This window comes from Micrasema longulum, unplaced genomic scaffold (assembly GCF_059751315.1).
Source record: "Micrasema longulum isolate JH-2025_06_02 unplaced genomic scaffold, ASM5975131v1 h1tg001492l, whole genome shotgun sequence".
In the NCBI taxonomy this organism is placed as follows: Eukaryota; Metazoa; Arthropoda; class Insecta; order Trichoptera; family Brachycentridae; genus Micrasema; species Micrasema longulum.
The window spans coordinates 314,792-337,035 of NW_028278676.1; the positions used below are offsets into that span (position 1 = coordinate 314,792).

The 22,244-nt window shown below is 31.2% G+C and overlaps 3 protein-coding genes across 6 annotated transcripts; 2 read left to right on the forward strand and 1 right to left on the reverse strand.

Moving 5' to 3' along the window:
• The first annotated feature begins 1 nt into the window (after position 1).
• l(2)34Fd (nucleolar protein 10 lethal (2) 34Fd) lies at positions 2 to 12,495 on the forward strand. The gene is made up of 11 exons (XM_088236028.1): positions 2 to 216; positions 381 to 641; positions 2,637 to 2,777; positions 4,675 to 4,883; positions 7,211 to 7,439; positions 7,526 to 7,652; positions 9,175 to 9,343; positions 9,731 to 9,971; positions 11,356 to 11,496; positions 11,848 to 12,110; positions 12,213 to 12,495. The coding sequence occupies exons 1-11, from the start codon at positions 151 to 153 to the stop codon at positions 12,427 to 12,429; spliced, it is 2,064 nt and encodes a 687-aa protein (XP_088092154.1). The 5' UTR covers positions 2 to 150; the 3' UTR covers positions 12,430 to 12,495.
• Positions 12,496 to 13,449: 954 nt separating this feature from the next.
• GrlHz (Gustatory receptor-like Holozoa) lies at positions 13,450 to 17,651 on the forward strand. 4 transcript variants are annotated; one of them, XM_088236029.1, is made up of 9 exons: positions 13,450 to 13,649; positions 13,729 to 14,104; positions 14,194 to 14,268; positions 14,354 to 14,520; positions 15,275 to 15,491; positions 15,568 to 15,743; positions 16,239 to 16,416; positions 16,668 to 16,883; positions 17,256 to 17,651. In XM_088236029.1, exons 2-9 carry the CDS (start codon positions 13,949 to 13,951, stop codon positions 17,499 to 17,501), a joined length of 1,431 nt encoding a protein of 476 aa, XP_088092155.1. In that variant the 5' UTR covers positions 13,450 to 13,649; positions 13,729 to 13,948; the 3' UTR covers positions 17,502 to 17,651. The 4 variants fall into 4 exon arrangements, 3 of the variants coding, with proteins under 3 accessions (XP_088092155.1, XP_088092156.1, XP_088092157.1); XM_088236030.1 differs by having other exon boundaries at positions 13,504 to 13,649; positions 17,260 to 17,651; XR_015824091.1 differs by lacking the exon at positions 15,275 to 15,491 and having other exon boundaries at positions 13,504 to 13,649.
• A 1,513-nt stretch (positions 17,652 to 19,164) lies between these two features.
• Mpp6 (M-phase phosphoprotein 6) lies at positions 19,165 to 20,146 on the reverse strand. The gene has a single exon (XM_088236033.1). It carries the CDS (start codon positions 19,925 to 19,927, stop codon positions 19,406 to 19,408), a length of 522 nt encoding a protein of 173 aa, XP_088092159.1. The 5' UTR covers positions 19,928 to 20,146; the 3' UTR covers positions 19,165 to 19,405.
• Between the last annotated feature and the right edge of the window lie 2,098 nt (positions 20,147 to 22,244).

The window sequence follows — 22,244 nt, forward strand, 5'->3', positions numbered from 1 at the left end:
CAGAAACGGCACGTGTGTGTCAGTTGCCTTATAATATTGTGATTTGCGATCTATTTCGGCAGGTTGTCGTGATTGTATCTTAAGTCGATACTAAAAAAAATAGTTTTCTTGTTTCGTGTATCAATGATAAGCTAAAAACAGTATTTCAAGATGCAGGTGTCGGAAATAGACAATGTTAAAATATATAACCTAAGTGCTGGTAAATCTCTGCCCGATGTAAGTGACAAATACTTAAATCTTGATAACCTCAACCACAATTATTTCAATTTGCGTTATCGCTTATTTTATGTTTATTGTTTTTACATGCACAGCCTAAAAAATCATCATAAGTTCGTGAATATGTAAACTGTAAATTAATTTTAAATATAATTTATTTGTAGTGGTTATCTGAAAGAAAGCGGAGGGCTTTACTCAAGAAAGATGTTGACATTCGGCGTCGAATCGAACTCATTCAAGACTTCAGTATGCCTGGTCTCAGTACGTCGATCCGTGTTTCTAAAGATGGGCAGTATATAATGGCAACTGGCATATACAAACCGCGAGTAAAATGCTTCGAGGTTAATAATCTTTCATTGAAGTTCGAGAGGTGTTTGGACTCTGAAGTGATCACATTTGAATCTTTGAGTGATGATTACACAAAGGTAAAGTAAGATGCAGTTTTAAAATTATTAAATATCTGTTAATTAAATATGAATTAATATATCGAATGAATAATCCTTCATATTATTGTGTTCATGCTGGGACAGGTTCCAATTTATTATTTTTTAAGTGCTATTATTTGGTTTAAACACACTAGGTAGCGGTGGCGAACTGTGATTTTATTTACGCTAAAAAATATATAAATTTGTACCTACATAGTACATAATATATATATATTTTTTTTATTTCTTTAATTTTACAATACGCCCAAGGGGCATTTACAAAAAATATACAGGTAAGTACAAACATAGTAAGTAATAATTTAAAAGACAAACAAAGCTTTTTTGTATACATGTAGAAACAATAAAAAGCATACTGCCATGCAAAATAAAAAGTGAAACTTTACATAGTAAAAAAGAAAAAAAATGGATATAAGAAAAGTAATTGAATTAAAAAGCAAATTGTAAATAACTTGTAAAGAATTTAAACAAAAAAATATATATATATTCACATATACTTATACGTAAAAAAAAATGGTATTAACAAATTATTGTTAAAAACAAATAATAAAAATTAGTTTACAGTAAGTATATATAAGATAATAAATAATAATACACATCAAAAACAGAGAAAAAATTGTATGAAATAGAAAATTTTATTATGACATTAATAATTAGTTTCAAACAGTGCATTTAAGAACGTTTTAAAATGGATAATTGTCGTATTAAAAATGTCTATATCACAAGTAAATTTGTTGGCATAGTTAGTACCTACGTATGTACTCGTAGTTGCAAAACAACTCCGTACTTCTAGTGTCTCGATTCGGTATTTTGAAGTTAATGAGATTCAGGAGTTCACAACAATAAAGCTTTGAATTTAAAATAAAAAAAGAAGGTCATTTATTTTTCTACGATCTTCTAATAAAATTAAATTTAAAGTGTCTAATAGATACGTGTAATTTATGTTATCTAAGAGAATATTTAATTTCAAATTTACGAATCTCAAATACTTTTTTTGAATTCTCTCTATGTTCCTAATGTGTAATTTATACTGAGGAGACCAAGGATGCGGCTTCTTTTATGATGTAAAGAGTCACATAGAATGTGTATATGTGTTTCCTCATCTGCACTGCAGAACTTACATCTAGAAGTTTCAGAAAAGTTCATTCTAGCAAGGTGTTTGTTCAAAGTACATTGTCTGTAAGGGCTCAGGTGATAACCCTCACTTGATATCTTCACTTGACTTCGCGTCGTGCGGACCAGGTACTTTTTGCCAGAGCATTCGTTACGAGGAGCACATTTGGGCAACACACAGTTGGACTCAGTGCCTATTGGAGCTGACTCTGTCTAGGAGCTATCAGCCCTTATAAAAAAAACTATAGAAAATTGTGGTGAAGCTTTTTGAAAAAAAAATAGATTGTCTATCGTCAATTTCATAATACATATTACTCACTTCTGAATTATTACTTTTTATAATAATTTATTCATTTTTATATTTGGTGAAATTGTTCATAATGCAAAAGCGTATTGAACTTATTTGGAACATTTTGGAAGAGCGTATTAAGCTCTCAAGGACAAAAACTATTTTCAAGAGAGGAGTTTAGGACTGGATTTTTCTTAGTGGAGGGGATTTGAGTGGGAAACTACTTGATGATTTTCAGAATGTCTGCGTTTTGATGTGCCATATATATATTTTTCGAAAATTATTATTATGTTTCTGTTCCTATATAATATTTTTGGTGATGTACTCGTATGTCTGTGTTAATTAATTACTCGTCCCGATTCAACACAGGACTTTCAGTCCCATGAAGTTGGGACTTATGTCTCAAAAAATGTATAATAAACCGTTTATAAATTTAAAAAATCAGTAATATTGGGATAACTCATCTAAAAAAAGGAAAAATAAAAATGATTGATTTAATATTTTTCAGTATATTTTCTAACATGTTAAAAATATATGTTAAAAAGCCTAGAGACTTATTGATATTTCTTTTTCAGCTGGTGTTTTTGCAATGTGACCGTTATGTGGAACTTCATGTTGGCCATGGAAGACATTACCGCCTCAGAGTTCCACGATTTGGGCGTGACTTGGCTTACCATAGACAAACTTGTGATTTGTTTGTTGTCGGAGCTTCATCGGTACCAAATATTATTTTTACTTTTTATTTCATACTAAAATATTATTATGACCGAGATGCAGTTTTTTTATATTTTAAAATGGCACTGAAAGAAATAATAACTTTACCTTTATGGCAAATAGCTGTATTATAGTATAATATACTACAATACAGGTATTATAGTTTTTTTTTTTTAATATGTTAACCTTAACCCTTCGACTGCTAAGCAGTTTTCCAAGAATCTAATCAGAAATGCTAATATTTAAATATTTAATCGAATATGTCATTTTCCAAATACTCTACTGTTTTGAAAATTAATAACACTTCCAAGAAAAATCTTCCGTTTCATATATTGCTTGTTCACGTCCGATGGAGTGAGCAAGATAGACAACACTTGCTGAAATAACCATCACGCATCACATTGTTTAAATTGTTATTATTGAAACAACATATATTTTTTTTGTTTTTTAAAATACCTACTTACAGTCTAGGAAAATTGACTTTTTTCTCTTAAGCAAGAACGAGTCTATATTTTAGTTTATCCCTTTTTACGGTAAATTATGCTGATCAGTCAGGAAACTGTAAGAAAATTTCACAAATAATATACTTTTTTTATTTATATATCTGTACCTTTGAAGATAAAACACGGGGGTCCACTTTTTGCTGTTTTAAAGTAATAAATTCAGAAATTATCGCAATGAGCTTTGTTATGCGTGAATAAAACACCTTAGTCAACTTTTGTCATAAAAATGCTTTTTTAAGTTGAAATAAAAATCTGATGTCCACTTTGTTTTAATTAAAAAAAACATCAGTAGTCCCTGATATCATAAAAATATATATTTTTTTTAATTATAAGTTATTTATAGATTGAAATTATCTCATTTGGCTTACAAGTTATGTTTTGGAAATTGCACAATCACAAAATCTTGTTTTCTGAACATTTCATTCAATGTGACTCCCGTGGTTTATCCTTTAAGGTACAGATATAATTAAAACCCTAATTGAATCGAACCGAGACCTCATTCCTAGCATATGCGCAAATCACTACACCGAGAGTCGGATATAAATTAATAGTTTCAATTTCTTAAGAATAAAACCAATTTTTGTAAAATCGGTAACTAGTGTACAAAACTAATTAATAACCGGTCAAATAATTTATTTTAATTTTTCAAAAAGGTTTTTAACCACTGACAGACGAGTGCAACAAGCAGTTCCCAAATTTATTTACCCTTTGAGGGATTATGACGTCAGCAACAATCTTGTTAGAATTTTATGACCCGGATTAAGAACGATATATTGTTGTTTAGCAGTCTAAGGGTTAATTCACTAAATACTAAGCTATGTCAACGAAGCGTAGAGAGTAATATTATATTTATTTATTTTGTAGAAATACGGTTAACAATGATTAAATAACATATTAACGGTAAGGTTGAAAGACAGACCAGTGAAGTTTCTACATAATAATCGTATTAAATTATGGTACATTCTTAAATGTGTGCATGCTTATTTATATATATGTAAGAGAGGGTTTGTGTGTGTATTTGTATGAAAATAAGTGTTCAGGTGTGTGTAAGCGTTTGCATAATTTAAAAGCAATTGGGAGTGTATCGCAGCCAGATAGAGTGAGTCGTAATTTATTTAAAAATAAATTAAGGGGCATGTTAAATATATCGATAGATGAAAAAAAATAATTATGATTTTGAGACCTATGTTGTGCCTTTCCTATAAAATTCATAAATCATTAAAAATTCTCATATCTATTATATTAATTAGTCTTATTAATTGTAGTTTTAACAGTTGATTTAATAATACATTGTATTTTATGAATAGTAGTTAAGTAGAGAGTTAAAGGAGACTAGAAAATATAAATATACCTATGCTGACAGCACTATAGAATAATGAGTGCTTTGTTTTTTCAGGAAATATATCGTCTGAATTTGGAAGCTGGACAGTTTATGACACCGTACTCTTCAAATGCAAGTGGAATTAACAAGTGTGTGGTCAACTCTGAACATGGACTTCTCATAGTCGGTACTCAGGAAGGGAAATTAGAGGGTTGGGATCCTCGCACTAAGTCACGCCAGGCTGCTCTTGATTGTGCTGTCCATTGTTCTGATATTGATGATAGGTAATTAATTATGTGTTTTTTTGATAAAATAACACATAAACTGGAAAGAAAAACAAACTAAAGCGTTATTTAGGAAAAAAATTGTGTCTCATCTTGCTATGATCAGAACTTTCCTCCCTTGACGAATGCATAAAATTTTTCGTAATGTGTGGAATCAGATAAAAGGATGAAAGTAATGAAATTGCTGTAGAAATGTAATCTTTCAGGTGAATGTGTGGTAAAACTCGATAGATGCACAAATCAACGCATGTATTTTTTTTTTTTTACTTTTTTTTTTTTTGCACCACAACAGGCCAGGAGGCCTAATTACAGTGGTGAATTACATCACAGAGCACCCAGGCTTGAGAAAAAACATATTTTAATTTTTGTGTTCTCACCGGGAATCGAACCCGGAACCTTCCGTGCGTGAGTCAAGCGTCTTGACCACTACACCACGGAGGCCGCCATGATCATGAAGTATACAAAGCCCCGTATGCAGAGACAAAACTTAAGGTTAGGAAAGTACATTCTAATTTCAAATGCAGAGAATAACCCGAAGGTGAAGACAATAGAATGTACTTTCCTCACCTTAAGGTTTGTCTCTGCATACGGGTATTAGACAAGCATTATTGACAAAATTAAAAATAGGGTGCTGCATTGGTTTAGACTTATAGAATGAAGGGACAGCGAAAGAATGGCTACACAGATTTACCATGCGATGCAGAAAACAAGGAAGACTGAAATAGACATGGCTTGACCAAATCCAACAAATACTTGAAGGTGTATGTGTCAAAAGTCAGAATAATCGGTGTGTGTGTTTGAGAAAATGTATGAATGTAGATGAGGTGAGGTCTGGACTCTAAATCTGGAAGTCCGAGGTTTGAACAGGCTCAACTACAACTTCTTTCCCATTTTGTAACTCTGTTAGTTGACCAAAATTTTTTTTTATTGAAATATTTCAAATCATAGAAAGAAAATATTTATTTAACATATTACAACAGAGATGAAGAACATTTAAAAGAAGGTAATATAGAAGTCTAGGCATCTACAGGTCTTATGACCTGTCAATGGCTGGTTTAAGTGGCCACTTTACACACTGTAACATTCACCATTCTGCCCATATTTGAATATCTATATTCCTTCAATTCTTTCATCTATTGATGTTTGTGAAGTTAAAGAGCTGAAACCTTTATTTACAAAAATTCCTTGTCTACAAAAATTTGGACAAACTCAAAAAATAGTTTATATTTATTTAAATAAAATAAAAAACAAAGTTGTGAGGTGTTTTATCTTCTCTATCTACTTCTTCGAGGAAACTGCTTGATGGTTGAATTCTCTGATTTTTAGAGTTTGTTGTATCAAAAAAAAAAAGGAAAAAATAATTATTATTTATTTATTTAATCCAATATATAATACCAATACATAGTTTACAAAAAAAACGTTTATGCAATAGGTACATTAAATAACATTTCCTTTTTATTTATGGATGTAGTAGCCACTCTGCCCACAAGCACGTTCCGGATTGTCAGTGTATTATTTATTTTATACATAATAGTACATACTTTCACATCAATTGTCAAGTCACATCAAAATAATGTAGGTGTAAAAATTAAAAAATATATTTTAAAACATACCTACATGAATAAAATGAGAAAGGACTTTCATAAAATTAAAATTATATTATGTAGCTCAATCAACTATGTTGTGATTAAAAACATGCTAAGCATTTGAGCAATCACAATGAACATGCTTAAGTTATCCCTGTCATAAGTCAACGTGTCAAGTGTGTAATCTCTAAGTCAATGCTCATGTCGGTTTGTTTTCCTCGTAAATAAATACAGTGCATTGGTGAAAAATCAGCGTTTACTACAAAAAATAATACAAAAAAGTTAAAATTAAATTACAATACTATGGAGACTGCTTTTCTTGACATTTGGCTTGCAAAATATTCCAAAACCACTATTCAAATAAACAAAAATAGCAGTTTTGGAATATTTTCCATATTTACACTGGTGAAATTCAAATATGTTGTGAAACGTAAATATTTTGACATTTAATATTAGGTGTTCACGGATGTTGCATTGTGATCGCGAATACGATAAACAACCGTAGTGAGAAATTGTTATCACGTCACTTATTGACACGTTGATAGTTATTTGTGATTGAGCTACTGATATATGAAACATATTCCTCAGCTTCCTGTCTAGTCCTTTAAGTAGTCTATTTATGGACTAGAGTTTTGAAAACACTGTTTTTCATTTTGCCTACCGATATATCCATACTTAAAATGTTGTATGGTAAATTAAATAATTTTTTAATAAGTTTTAAATTTATTTTGATTTTAACAGGCTTGATATTGTACCATTTATATCAGCTCTCAGCTGTCACGGGGCATTGAATATTGGAGTTGGCACATCGACTGGACATGTTTTGCTGTATGATTTACGCTCAAGTAAACCTCTAATTGTAAAAGATCACATGAATGGTTTACCTATTAAAGACGTAGTTTTCCACAAGGAAATGGATTATGTTTATTCCATGGATTCATCTGTATTGAAAATATGGGACAAAAATACGGTAAATGCTGAAATTATATTTACACTGCAAAATAATATTTTACAAAAAATAAACCTAATTTTTTAACCGTAATATTCTTTTGTCAGGCCAAGCAATATACCAGCATTGAAGCTACTCATGATTTCAATAATCTCTGTGTGGTTCCTGGTTCTGGATTACTTTTTATGACAAATGAAGATCCCAAAATGCTAACTTATTATATTCCTACATTGGGTAAGTTTTTAATCATATACTTATTTAATGTTAGTAAATACTAGTATCAAATCGCTTACCGACTTTTTATGTCTACCGGTTTTATGATGTACCCGTCTCTTCGTCAGGACACTCACTACACCAACATGCAAATACTAAAATACCCTTTCACCCTTACCATCACATAGTATACATAGTATTTACCAAAAAATGCATAAATTACATGCAGAGTTAAAGGGGGTGCATAATATTCAGCGATATGTTGCAGAATATGTGGTGGTGGGGATTAGGAAGAAGATGAGCTAAGGGGTTAAACGTGACACGATTGGTTAATTTTTAAATAAAAAGGTGGGGTATATTAAAAAGATATTTGATTATTTATTAGGAGAATATTGTTTTTTAATGTGAAATACCTCCATATTGTTTAATTTAACTCTGTAACATATACTTGAATATTATATGTTCGGACATGGTGGTGTTGGCATCTACATGTAATTTATGTATTTTTTCGTAAATACTATGTATACTACGGCGATCGTAAAGGTGAGTGTATTTTAGCATTTGGATGTTGGTGTAGTAAGTGTCCTGACAAAGAGACGGGTACGTCTCGAAACCGGTAGACATAAAAAGTTGGTGAGTGGTTAAGAACTAAAATGTTTGACCACAAAGTATAAGTTAAATTAATCCATTTATTGTTCACTTATAACATTCTGACTATTCTATTAATTTACCTATCTATGTATTTCAATAGAGAAAAAATGTTCCATGTATATTTTGTAAAATAAAATGTTTTTTTTAATGACAATCTAATTCTTATTCTGAAAAATGGGGGTCAGTTCTATATAAGCTCCTGACGTCACTGCAATCTATTGCGAAGGGTCCCGTAAATTAATTCTTGTCCTCCAAGCCCAGGTCTTTAAAGAGCCCGGCTACTGAGTGGAGGGTGAGTGTTTTCATATTGCTAAATCTCCCCCTCCATGCCCAGGTCGTTAAAGTATCGAGCTATAAGGTAAGGGATGAGCACGCTTAACACCCTTAGATTTAACCAGTGGACCTCGACGGTGTGATTTCTTTTGTGAATAACAACCTAATTACAATATTATGTGCATAATATTTTAAAAGAAAACCGAGGTAAAAAAAATGAGTATACTCTTTAATTGCTCAAAACATCAATATTGTAATTCAGTATCACGCACCTGGGACCAATTTACGACGAAAAAATATCTGAAGATGGCTCCTGCAATGGTAGCCGAAACGTCGGATCAAATCCAACATACACGGTATCACCCAAAAAAGATACATAATATTAAAAAAATATCTATTTGTATTTTCTACAAACTAAAAAAAATAGTCTCAAAACTTTATTAAAAAACCAGTCCACTATGATCCCAATTAATTTATTTTGCTAACGCGACACAATAACCTGCGCATGCACGGAAATTATGTTATATTATTTTCGATGTAAGTTGGCAAATCAGCCTCGTGTGCCTCGCCTTAAAACTTAAGTTTTAAGTTTATTTCTTATTTTATATTATTTCTCTAGGTCCAGCTCCAAGATGGTGTGCATTTTTGGACAATTTAACCGAGGAACTTGAATCCACTTCAGCACAAGATATCTATGATGATTATAAATTTGTTACTAAATCCGAGTTAGAAACATTAGGTTTAGGACATTTAATGGGAACTAATTTACTTAGGGCATACATGCATGGGTAAGATTAAATTCTGAACTTTCAACATTTTTGGCCAATGCCAACTTCTAATGATTTAATAATATTGATATTTTTGTAGACAACAAAGTGGGGGATGCAGCTTGTAACAGATTAAGCTAATTCCTTCCATTTTTTGACAGGGAAGTTTACACACAAATATGTGACAAAATATTTAGACACATGCATGTTACATTTCCTTTTTTTCCTGGGTACATTCCCCGTACTTTTTGGTCAGAAAATAAAATAATACCTTAATATGTATTTTTTAAATCTAATAAATAAACTGTACCAAGCAATTTCATTGATATAAATGATTATATCACAATTATCATAGTGATATGTTTAATTATAAATGTGTTCATGGTTTAATTTTATTTTTCACCACAGATATTTCATAGATATTCGACTGTACAAGAAAGCAAAATCTATTGCCGATCCATTTGCTTTTGAAGAATTCAAAAGACGCAGAGTTCGCGAAAAGTTAGAGCAGGAAAGACCGTCAAGATTGAAATTAAAGGTTGACCTTCCTCCTGTTAATAAGGAACTTGCGGCCAAGTTTATGTCCGATGAATATACTAAGAAAAAGAAGAATAAAGCTACTGATATTCTTGGAGATAATCGGTTCAAGGTAAGTCATTTTATTGGAAAATCATTTCGACAAAATGTTTTAATATGAGTATTCAAGATCCAACAAATATCAAGTACGAGGGCAGATTGGAAATGGTTATTGAAGTAGGAAAAAAACATTTTTTTTTTCGGAAACCATTTATTTCTTAACATAGTCTCCTTTTACTTCGACACACTTAGTAAGATGATATTCCAACTTTTTTATACCATCTGAATAATACGATTTCGGGAACCTCAAAATACGCGTTAGTTTCGGTAATCACTTCTTCGTTTGAGCTGAATCTTTTTCCTGCGAGCCATTTTTTCAAGTTTGGAAACAGGAAAAAGTCACTAGGAACTAAATCTGGACTATAAGGTGGATGATCAACCAAATTGAAGTGTATTTCACTTAATTATAGCATCGTATCTAATGCTGTGTGAATGTCTAATGTTATTTAAATGTGGTCTTTTTTCCTTGATTACATCATTCAATTGATCCAATAATGCACGATAATCCTGTAATTGTGGATCCTTTTTCAAGAAAATCGATGAGCAATATTCCGAGTGCATCCCAAAATACAGTGGCCATAACCTTGCCAGCCGATTTCTCTGCCTTTGCCTTCTTCGGAGCACTTCCACCAGCTTCCACCCATTGTTTCGATTGATTTTTGGTTTCAGGTGTATAATGGTGCACCCACGTTTCATCAACAGTTATTAATCGACGCCAAAAATCCACAGGATTATGCTTTATCATATCCAAACACTACTGTGAAGTGGTCTCTCGAACTCGTTTTTGTTCGACACTGAACAAACGCGGCACCCATCTTGCCGATAGCTTTTTCATATGCAAATGTTCATGCGAAATGTTGAACACACGTTCATATGAGATGTTTACCATTTCAACAATCTCAAATTCATAACTATATCGAGGATTTTCTTGATATTTTCTTCAATAACCACCTCTTTTGGCCTTCCCGTTGATGGTATTGTTGCAGTGCTTGTTCGGCCGCGTTTAAATTCAGCAATCCAAAATTTTACCATGAAATCTGACAGCAGACACACCGTAATGTTTATCGAGCTTTTCTTTTGTCTCTTTCACCGTTTTCCCTTTCAAATAATAGTGTTTAATCACTGTAAGAAATTTGCTTTTTTCCATTTTCAAGAAACACAAAAGTTGTTTACTTCAAATGACTACAACAAATAAACTAATCGATGAATTTAGGTGACATTTTAACAGCTGCCGTTTGACAGATTGCAATTTGGAAAAAATAAATCTTTTTTGTGTTTGTGCTGCCATCTAGCGCTAGGTAGCTTCATTATCAATCCACCCTTGTATATGTTTTCAAACAAAACTTTAATTGAAAACTTGTGATGGAGGCAACTAATGTTTGACCTTTTTTTTACAGGAATTGTTCGCTAATCCAGATTTTGAAGTAGACAAGGAATCTGAAGAGTACAGACTACTAAATCCAGTTGTATCAAATCTTCAAGTCAACAAAAACAAAGCTGCTAAGAAAGCCGTTATTGAGCAATTCGATCCAGTCGAGGTAAATTTGACATGCTTATATTTTAATATGTAATCTGGCGATGCGAACACGTGTTTTTATTTATTTATTTTTTAATGTTATGTCAATTTTCATTGCATACAAATTTTCGTATAATTTAAATGTAAGTTTCAACTTGAAAAAGTTATTAATTTGTATCTGCGTAAAATATACAATTTATTTTTAATGGCCATTTCTTTAAACAAACTTGTATATGTATACACAGTATTACAATGTTGTTAGATTATCTTATTGAATTATTTCAGAATTCCTAAACACTCTTACTCCGTCTGTGTTCATCAAATGTTTAAAAGTAAATAATAAAAAAAACATTAACCTATTTTTATTTAACAGGAAAACGAAGAAGAAAAGAATTCAGATGATGAATTGTATGACAATTCTGATGGAGACAGTAGTTCAGATGATGAACACACTTGGTCGGCAGATGTAAAGAATAAATTAAAATTGGCAAAACAGTCTATTGACAGAAGAAGAAAAGAGGAGGATGAGAGAATAGAGAAGAATGCTCCAGAACCTAAATTCTATGAACTCAAAGAAGGGCAAGAGTTCAAGGGCGGGTTCAAGGGTGTTAGAAGTTTATCTAAGAAATTTAACAAGTAAGATTAATGTTATTTTTAAAAATGGATTGAGAAAAATGAAACTAATAAATATGTATTCGCATAATATGTATACTTAATGTTAACACATTTTAATTTCAGGAGCAGTCTAGGAGAAAGAGTCAAGCATGAAAACAACAATGTAAGGTTTTTGGGATCTGTTGGAAATAGAGAAATGACATTTACTATGAAGGGAGACCGAAAAGAGAGGGAAAAACGAAATGAAGACAAAATGCACAGAGAAGATAGAAAGAAAGTCTTCAGGCCGACCAATCATTTGGGAAAATCTAAATTTAAACCATATAGTAAACGACGGTGATAATGATTTTTTTCTATGAGATTAATTTGTGCATCAAATTGTAATAAATGTGATTTTAAAAATCAATTACTTATTATTCTTTTAACAAACCAATCTTAATAAATTACAATTAAAATTTACACTTTCGGGGGCTATTGGGACACTTTTTGTTCATTCAATAACACAAAATTCCATGCACATAACTAATGCCATTAGTCGTGGACAATATTCTACAAAAACAGATTTTTTGTTTTTAAACCACAAATTGCCCTTTATCTTGTAGTTCAGGGAATTTGAGATATAACAGTAAAAAAAAATATGTACAAATAAAAATAAACCATTTAAATCAAATGTGAATTTTCTAAAAAATAAACATTTTTTTAAATAATTTACTAAGCCTCAGCAGGTGGGATAGAGGGAAAATGGAAGGAGGTAATGAAAAATACACCACAACACCCAGACCAATTGAAAAAAAATTCATGGATTTTTTTTCTTGCAACTGGCGGGAATCTAACCCGCAACACCAGTTTTACAGTTGGCCTTCTAACCAATTGTGCCATGGGGCCTGTCAACTAACCATTCAATCAACAATCGGTCCTGTGAAAATATAGGTTTTGTGCGGGTTTCCACTTAGTTGGAGGGGGATGAATTTAGATATTTTTTATTGTGGTATTTTTATTGGATATTTAGTGGTACAGGTTGAAATATGCTAACAATAATTTCAATGATTTTGAGTATGTGTTTTGATAGTTAGAATTGCGAGAATTTAAGAAAACATAATTATTACAAAACACGAGACAATGAATAAAATAAAATATACATACTTAGTTTTTTGTCTTTAAAAATATCAGCTTATTGAGTTTGTATCGACAATAATAATAAACTCATAATTGACTTAATGCAATATCCAACTTGCAATATTTTGTAACACAATTGAGGCATGTGTCTGTCATTTGTGCAATGAAGTCCATATGACACACCTGCAGTTGTGTACATAAGATATTTCTCATCGTGATACAAAAATAAAACTTTAATTACATTAGTCATTATTATTATAGATACCGTACTTTACATTGATGTACCCACGGATTTCTCAAGTTCATATTTAGTTTCGATGTATCAATCTGCGTTTTAATAAAAATATACACATTCACATGTGCATGTAACTAGTCCACATAAAAATTGAATTATCGTTTGCTACTTTGTTAACCCAATATTGCAACAATTTTTATAGCTTAAAGGTCAAATTTTAAATACTAAAATCAATACTTCAACAATTACTTTAATTTATTTTAAATATTAATTTTAGTATGTTTTCAGTGTCAGATTATTTTTTTATCATTCTGTGAGGTTATCAACTCCTACAGCTTGTTACGGTGTAATATGTACTTATTATATCTCGTCAGTATTGCATAGACAACAATACATGTACCCAAATTATTTAATGTACAATTTTTGTAAGACAGAATGGTGTAAAAAAATATTGTCACGAGTAGGTGCTAGAAATGTTAATAATTATTGTAAATAAATAAACTACCCAATGTCTGGGGAAACGAGTGGAAACAATGGATGCAAAATCAAACAAAGTGTTGGTGACAGGGCACAGTCCTCTGTTTCTTCTACGAATTCTGATGAAGCTCAAACGGGGAATATGGATGTCTCTACTCCATCGTGTCTAGATATGACCAGTGTTGATGTAAGTAGTTTTTTTTATTAATTAAATACTTTTGTGGTAGCTAGCTTTATTAAGAATATTGTCATGAAATATGCATTGCATTTTTTTAGATTGGTGAAATTGTTGAAACTAATAACGACGAATTGTTAAGTACATCAGCCGTGCTGTTTTACTGCAAATCTAAGGTTATATGGATACATTTGCATTTTTCATTTAAATTTCCATTTGCATATTTAAATTACATACATGTGTATCTAATTTTTTTTTTAGATATTGTACCCTTATCTTAAATTCTTGTCATTTATGGGACTCCGTCCAGTGTCTCTGGACCAATTACAGACATCAAAAATAGTTTTACTACTTTGGCACTACCACACAATACAAATAACTGTTCTAATATTATTAGGATACGCTTTGCAGTATTTATCTTGTTTTCGGTATGTACAAATCACAATACTTTTATTACTCAACATTTAGTTGAGTGTTACTTTTATTTCTATTACAAAGCATTACGTATACTATTGTAAATTTTATGTAAAGCTTGTTACACGGAACAGAAATGGTACAAGTTCTTGGGGCATTTTACTTGCTGTACTACATGGTGCAGTTTTTGGGAATAAAAATTGCGCGTAAGCATGCGCAGTACGTAGATGTTTATAGCACCACGACAGATAATGGGTAGTTTCACAGTTGACAAAACTAGCTATCTCGTGCCGCGACTACTGACAGCTCACAATATTTTATTCTAGAATCTAGATCAATAATTTCTAAAATAACATGAATGCTAAACCTAGTATTTTTGAAAAGAAAGGCAAGTGTGAAGTGAAACAAATAAAACTGAAGATAAATAAAGTGACAAAGCAACAACAAATAGGAGTTGACAGTTATTACAGGTGTGGGATGTGCACACAGATCTTGGTTTAAGTATTTGTTGAGGACGTGTTCTAATTTTTCTGAATTTGACCACAGATTTCCCAATTTGTGTATTACACAACACAATATTCATTGAGTCAAATCTTGCATAAGATCTGGTATCATTTTCTGACCCATGCAGCTTTATATTTGGAAAATCTGCAGTTAGAAATACATCTTTTATATTTCAGTAAATTGCATGCATAGTATTCTTGTGCTTTATAAATACTTTTAAGATTATTGGTTAATTATAAAACTGTTTTTATTTTACTTCCTTAGGAGAGATCGCGGGTTTTGTTATGAAATTGATAATTCTCATTATATAGAATATGAATATGAGGATTATGGAACAGAAAATCCCCATAACCTTATATGCTACAATAACACCATTTTTAGTTTCATCATACCTAACATTCTACACTTTTGTGGATATGTTTACGCTATTTATCTATTCAGGATTTCTGACAATGAGCAGCTCCAACATTTAATGGAAAGGGTATAACATATTTTTTTCTATTTGCAATTTTCTCGGTGCTTTAACATTTGCCATAATTCTATGTCTCCCTTTCTAGGTATTTTTACTTTCTTCTTTCCCACCACAAGGAACACCGTATACAAGTCCAAAGAAATTACTTTTGACACTTTGGTTTTATATATTTTTAAGTATAATTTGGACAGCTTTATCTCTTGTTACTGTTAGTTTGATGCTCACAAATGGAACTATTGTATATTACTGGATAACTCCAAGGTAATTTAGTTTTAATTACTTTAAATCACTATAATAAGACTCAACATTATGTCATGCTGGACTAAAATAAAGCGTAACACTGAAATTAGTTTACCAATTCAGTAACCTTCACACCATTAGGTGTCGATGAAGATTAATTAACTTTTCGTTTTAATTAAGTTCTCCCATTGAAAGAAAATTATGGATAACTCTCGTTTACCTTGTTTATAGTTATGTAAAGAAAACTCACATTTTTGTAGTGTATTATTATATTTTTATAACTGAAAATATCATACATGAAATATGACATATTAAAGGGTAATGTAGTTAGTGTTAAAACATTCTGAAGGTGTTTCCTTGTACTTATAATATTAATTATAGCAGTAAAGTAATAATCTATTCAAGATCAAAAATATAACTGCAGTTTTCGAATTACAAAGATTATAACTTTTATAAATGCACATAATTTTAACTGACTCATCTATTTTGTGAAATATTCTTTAAATTTAATTACAGAGGCAAACTAGTACTGTTTTATAAAATCTTGCTTGCAATAACAACTCTTACTCATGATATGGTTCAAGCCACTATTATAACAAGTTATTGTTTACAAGCTCAACTACTAACAGAGCACCTGCATTTTCTAAGAAACCGCTTATTGACAAGAACTATATCATTACTAGATTGGATGAGGGTAAGAACTATTAAGATTTTATTAAAAATGATTAATGCTGGAATGATAACTTATTATTTACTTTCACAGAAAACTAAAATCACAGATACATATTAGATCTTAGAATAATTGAGTAAATGTTTCGTTGTTTTCGAGAGATTCGTGTTACACGTGTCAGCATGTTACACAAAATATAATATTTATTTAGTCTTGATATACAATAATCGCATTTTATTTCTATTTATTTTATGTACGTCTTTATAAAATTTAAGGAAGTTGCAGAGTTCAGAAAGTTATTGAGACACCTAAATGAAGTTTTGGCTCCTGTAATTTGTGTATTTACAATAGTCAACATATCCTGGGCGGTATCAGGAACTCTGTGGCTATTGAATGTTGATAAAGTTGATAAAGTTCCAAAACCTGTCTTTGGATTTAGCATTTTGAACGAGTTTCTATGGATTTCGGCATCTATTGTGCCATTTATTTTGGTGAGTATTATTCCCTACAACAAGAGTGAAGAAATGCATAACTATAAATAGAAGGGTTACTTATAAATGTATTTATTCTCAGAGTTTTAATTGTAGTTAGTAAATTTATTTCAAACATGGACATTATTTTGGATAAACTCTTTTTTATTGGTGTCTCGAATAATAACATTATTTTATAGGAAACTATTGTTCTTTGAAAATAAAATGCTTATAGATTTAATCTTTACTTTGCAGGTTTTTTTAATGGAGTGATCTTTTATCTTAAATTTTTTAACCCATTTAAAAAATATATTATCATTATTTGAAAAATATTGCGTGTTTTGTTATTCTAATTTGGATTACTTATATATTTGTACAAAACCATTATTTCAGGCAGCCCGTCTGACAACAGCTTGCTCTGTGACTCAAGCAGTTGGACATGAAATAATTGTTCGACCATTTTTGCATCAAGATACACCGCAAGAAGACTTAAATACCGTTTTGCTCTACGCTTCTAGCTTACAAATGTCAGCTAGATTATTTAGACTACCGATAACTGGAAGATATCTCTGTTTAGTCCTTACACTCACTGGAATAATACTGTTCGCACTGAGCATGTGCCACTATCTTCCTATTTAGTAATAATTGTACGGAGGGACACTGACTTGTAAGATCTCAAATGTTAGTGAGAATAATTTTATAAATGTAAATATTAATTTATTGCGAGATACTAGTAATTGTTATTTATTCTGAAATGCATTTCTAATTAAAAATAAATTTACTAAACAATATTATCGCTTTATTCATTATCAATATTTACTATGTTTATTTTATGATCACTAAGTCAATCAACCCTTTAAATGTTGATAGAATTTATTTATTTAAAACAATCTTTTCTTAAAATAAAATAAAAATTTCCAAGATAGGTATTTTAAGGACCACAATATTTTGTCAAATTAATTTGAAAATCTTATTTTTTTTAGTTTGCAATATTTTCGATCAATATTTCAACCTTTTGTAAAGGGGAATGTATAATTCTTAGCATTTACAGAGTTTGTGACCTTATTGGCTGCTTTAAGTTATCACTTTACTACAACTGTATTATAACATTCACTACTGTCTTTATTCAAACGTCCTCATAGTAACTGGACTTTCACTGAAATATAAAACAGATCATCTTGCCTTCGTGTTTATTACAAATGGTTGCTGTTACGCTATAATCGGATTACCAATGTAGTGTAGCCATTAAGTGCTGAGAAGCTCTTTATGGGCCTAAACTTCCATATTTCCTTCTCTGTTTCAATAAATTTCAATCTTGGTAAACTCCTCAAGAAGCGGAATCCAGCCTTGTCCGTAAACAAGACATGCTTATAATTTGCCAGTTCACCCCATATGCTGGCGGCATATGCAACGAGGTTCAATGGCACCATAATATATTTGCTGGATTACCACAGGAGAACACCCTCATGTTGGTTTCGCCGCTCTCACAAGCATTCCAGAAAGATTGGCAGCCTTTTTGCACATATTATCTACATACAGTGACGCGTGATAATATATAAATAAATAAAATAAGGAAAAACTTAACAGCTTACAAAGACAATTTGCCACGTCTTGTAGAGTGCTATATAAAACAATATAAACAGCAACAATGGTAGAATCATTGCAGCGCTTCTACAGATAATATTACCAAAATGTTATTAATAATACTGGCAAATGCAGATAGCTTCTGTCATCACCAGACTACCTTCAAGGTGACCTAAAACTTTACCCGCCACGAAGCTATGAGAAGTTACCTACATGGGTTTGATATAAGGGATGATGACTTTGGTCCATGTGATAATATCTACTCACTACCATTCGTTATTTCATTTGATGTTTTTCAGCTTGCAATGCATTTATTTATATATTAGTAAATATATAAATAATCTTGAAGCAGAATTGCAGGAAAGGTGGAATATATCTAGCAGATGTTTTGACCATTGTTTTTGAACTTTACAACAATGGTGATTGGACACATCAAAATATTTTAACATAATCAATTTTCCCATTTCTAAAAGTACAAATTACAATCCAGAGTACCATAACCTTGTACATCTAACTAAGACTTCTAACTACAGGCGACCAAAATATACACATTTTTAAAACTCACAATTTGTTTTAAGTGCTTTTACTTTGGTACTAAAATATATTTATTTTAGTACCAAAGATTCCTATTAGTTCTTTTATGATTTTTCAGTGCGTTAATTACTCTCCTAGGAATGATAATGTTCATAAACAGAAGAAATAAAATTAATACACACTATTATGTTTATAGTGACAGTTGCCACATGTCCATTTAATTTATTTTAGTGTAAAAAGGAGTTTTAGCAAGAGAAATGTTTGTATTTAAAAAAAATGCTGTATTGCCATAAAACATTGTTTCCTCAAAGGACTGAAAATACACATGTTCCAAATAAAAAATACGATAACTATTTATTAAAATATAGGTATGAATCCCTCACATGTGTTAAAATTATACAATTGTGTAATGTTTATTTTTAATTTTAGTCTTCAGAGGGTTTGCTAAACTTGGCTTTCTTGCTTTTGTGTACGGTATTTTTATTATATTTTTTAAAGTTTTTGGGTGTATCTGGAGAATGATGGCGTTTCTTCTTTTGGTGTTCAGGACCATTACTGTCAAACTTTTGGTTTTTAGTTTTGAACATTGTATCCATCGTCTTGACCAGGGGGTTGTGAAATGCCGCCATTTCCAAATCGGAAATTTCTGTTTCCTTATCAGTAATTCTATTCTCTTCAGCATTTTCCAATTCCATTAGTCTCTCAATTTCCGGATTCATACCAAGATAAGATAATCGGCCGACTAATAGATCTTCGCAATATACAAAACTAGGTTCAACGACAAAACTACCAGCCCCTTGTCGCATTTCGGCTGTTATTTCGTGAGAATACATCTCTCGACCTTCTGCATCTTCGAGCTCCTTTTCCACCTTTTCTTTGGTTCTTTTCATGAACTTCATTTCTAAAATGGATTTTGACAGTTTGGTCACATTTTGTTCCCTGGCCATTTTAAGGTTAGTTGAAATTATTTCGCATAAACTTAAAAATATAGAGAATGCTCCACAAAATAAATAACTGTGCAAACAAAACCTTAGTTTAATACGTTTATGTTCTATAATCGGTCACATATAATTTTTAATTAATAAAAGATAACCAACCCACGATTTTATGATTGGAATCTGACAACTGACAATAGACGAACTGACAGCCACAAAATTGCTAACATTAACCAGAGATAAGCACAGATGCCACAGATTACTAATAAGATGGGTTTGGACGGTTTGGGTTATGGGTTTGACAGTTGACAGTGTTGACTCTTTAACCCTTTCACTGACAGCGTCATTCCTCAGGTACACGAAGAATAATAATAATAATATCTCCTTATTTTTTAACCAACCCACTCCATTTTTTGTACACATCAAAGATATTCTCTACATGAAAAAAAATAGTTTATATGTTGGTAGCCCACGCTTGTTTTGTTATTTGGGTTTAATAACGATGCTTTTGGCGGTTTAAATTGGCTGGGCATCACAAGGATTTAAACTTTTTTATAAGGTAAGATATTACTTTTACGTATTGTAAATATTTTTTAAATGGCTAATAGATGTATAAAATAAAATATTTATATGGTTTTGAGGTATAAATATTTATCTGTGTATTATTTTTCGATCATCGAATTAATGTACTTCAGGAATTACATTGGTAGTCGAAGGATGTTGTACGAGTATGATACACACCAACTTTCTAGGTGATTTGATACTTATTTAAATCACTAATTAAAAACTTATATATTGGTTTTAATGTAGGAATTTTTATGAAGACATGTAAATAATATGATTTTGTGCATTTTTTTACAAATAATAATAATAGCATTGACGCATGATGAAATTACTGTTATGCCGGAAGGCGATATTTTCGATGTTGAGTAGGAATCAGACGGTGGGGATGTCTATTTGGAGACAGAATATTTAGAGGATTTTTTGGATACTCCGGGTTTGATCGGAAGTCAGTTTATATTATATCTGGGACACAACCCTATAACGACTGTAAGACGATGATTCTGTCCATGTTGATGTACCGTGTCCCGCTATCATTGCCGAATATAAAATAGGTTTATGGGGGAGATTGACCCCAACAATGTATTAGAGTTTTACCGTATACACTTAAGGAGCAAAAGATTCTATCTTCGAATCGTATTTCATCTAATTGATATGAGTATGGTTAATGCTTGGCTGTTGTATAAACGACATTCCTGTCAATTTCGTGGGGAAATTGCTAAGGCGCTTATGTCTATACAAGATGAAACTCAAAAACGAGGACGACCTTTTTGTTTTGCGGATAAAGCAGGACCCAGTACTAAACAACACCGTACTCTGCCTGCCATGCGTCCTATAGCCGATATCAGATATGATGGATAGAGGCATGGGCCTACCTTGATTGACAAACAGCAGAATTATGAGCTGTACATGAAAGGTCATTAATCTAATGCCAGAAGTGTAGTGTGGCTCTTGCTCTTTTAAAAAATAAATTGTTTTGTAAAATTCCAAATTTAATTTATTATTATTTTGAAATAATAAATGTTCAATTTTTTTTTAATTTTGTACTGTCAACGTAACATAAGAATTTATTTTGTAAGTATTTTGTAGTGTTCTTTTTATATAAATTATGAAATAATGATATATACCTTTGGTACTGTATTCCTTTATTTTACACCCTCTAAGCCCCAATGTCACTCCTCAAGTACATGATTTTTTGTAAACTACATAACTTTTCCTCTTTTTTGTTTTTGTAAAAATATGATAAAAAATCATAGAATCCATAAATGAAAAAAAAAATACTGGCTTGTATCGCTCTGGTACTGAAAGGGTTAACTTGACACCATGTGGCAGTAGGCACCCGAAAATAATGATTTGATTTCAACAGAGATGAAGAAATCTTTTCCCTTCTTAAAGAGGTTCTAAAAAAAAAAACTTAAATAAACTGTTCTATAAACTCTCAAGGGGATAGGTACTTGTTTACAATTAATTAGAAATGCTCAGAATATTGTTGAAAATAAGATGCATTTATTTTCACAAAAGGGCGTAGGTAAAATGGTACGTGATTATGGTGAATTGAAATAAAATAAATGTGATATGATGGGGGAAAAATCTTTTGTCGGTACATAAATTATCTTTTTAAAGAACCCCTGAATAATATTAATGAGAAATAGTATGAGAACTAAAATAACTGTTTTATAAATTTTGCATAAATGTATTTATTCACTATGTAGTTTTGGGAGGAACAGTAGATACTTCCCAGTACTTTTTAATACATCGAGCTACGTGT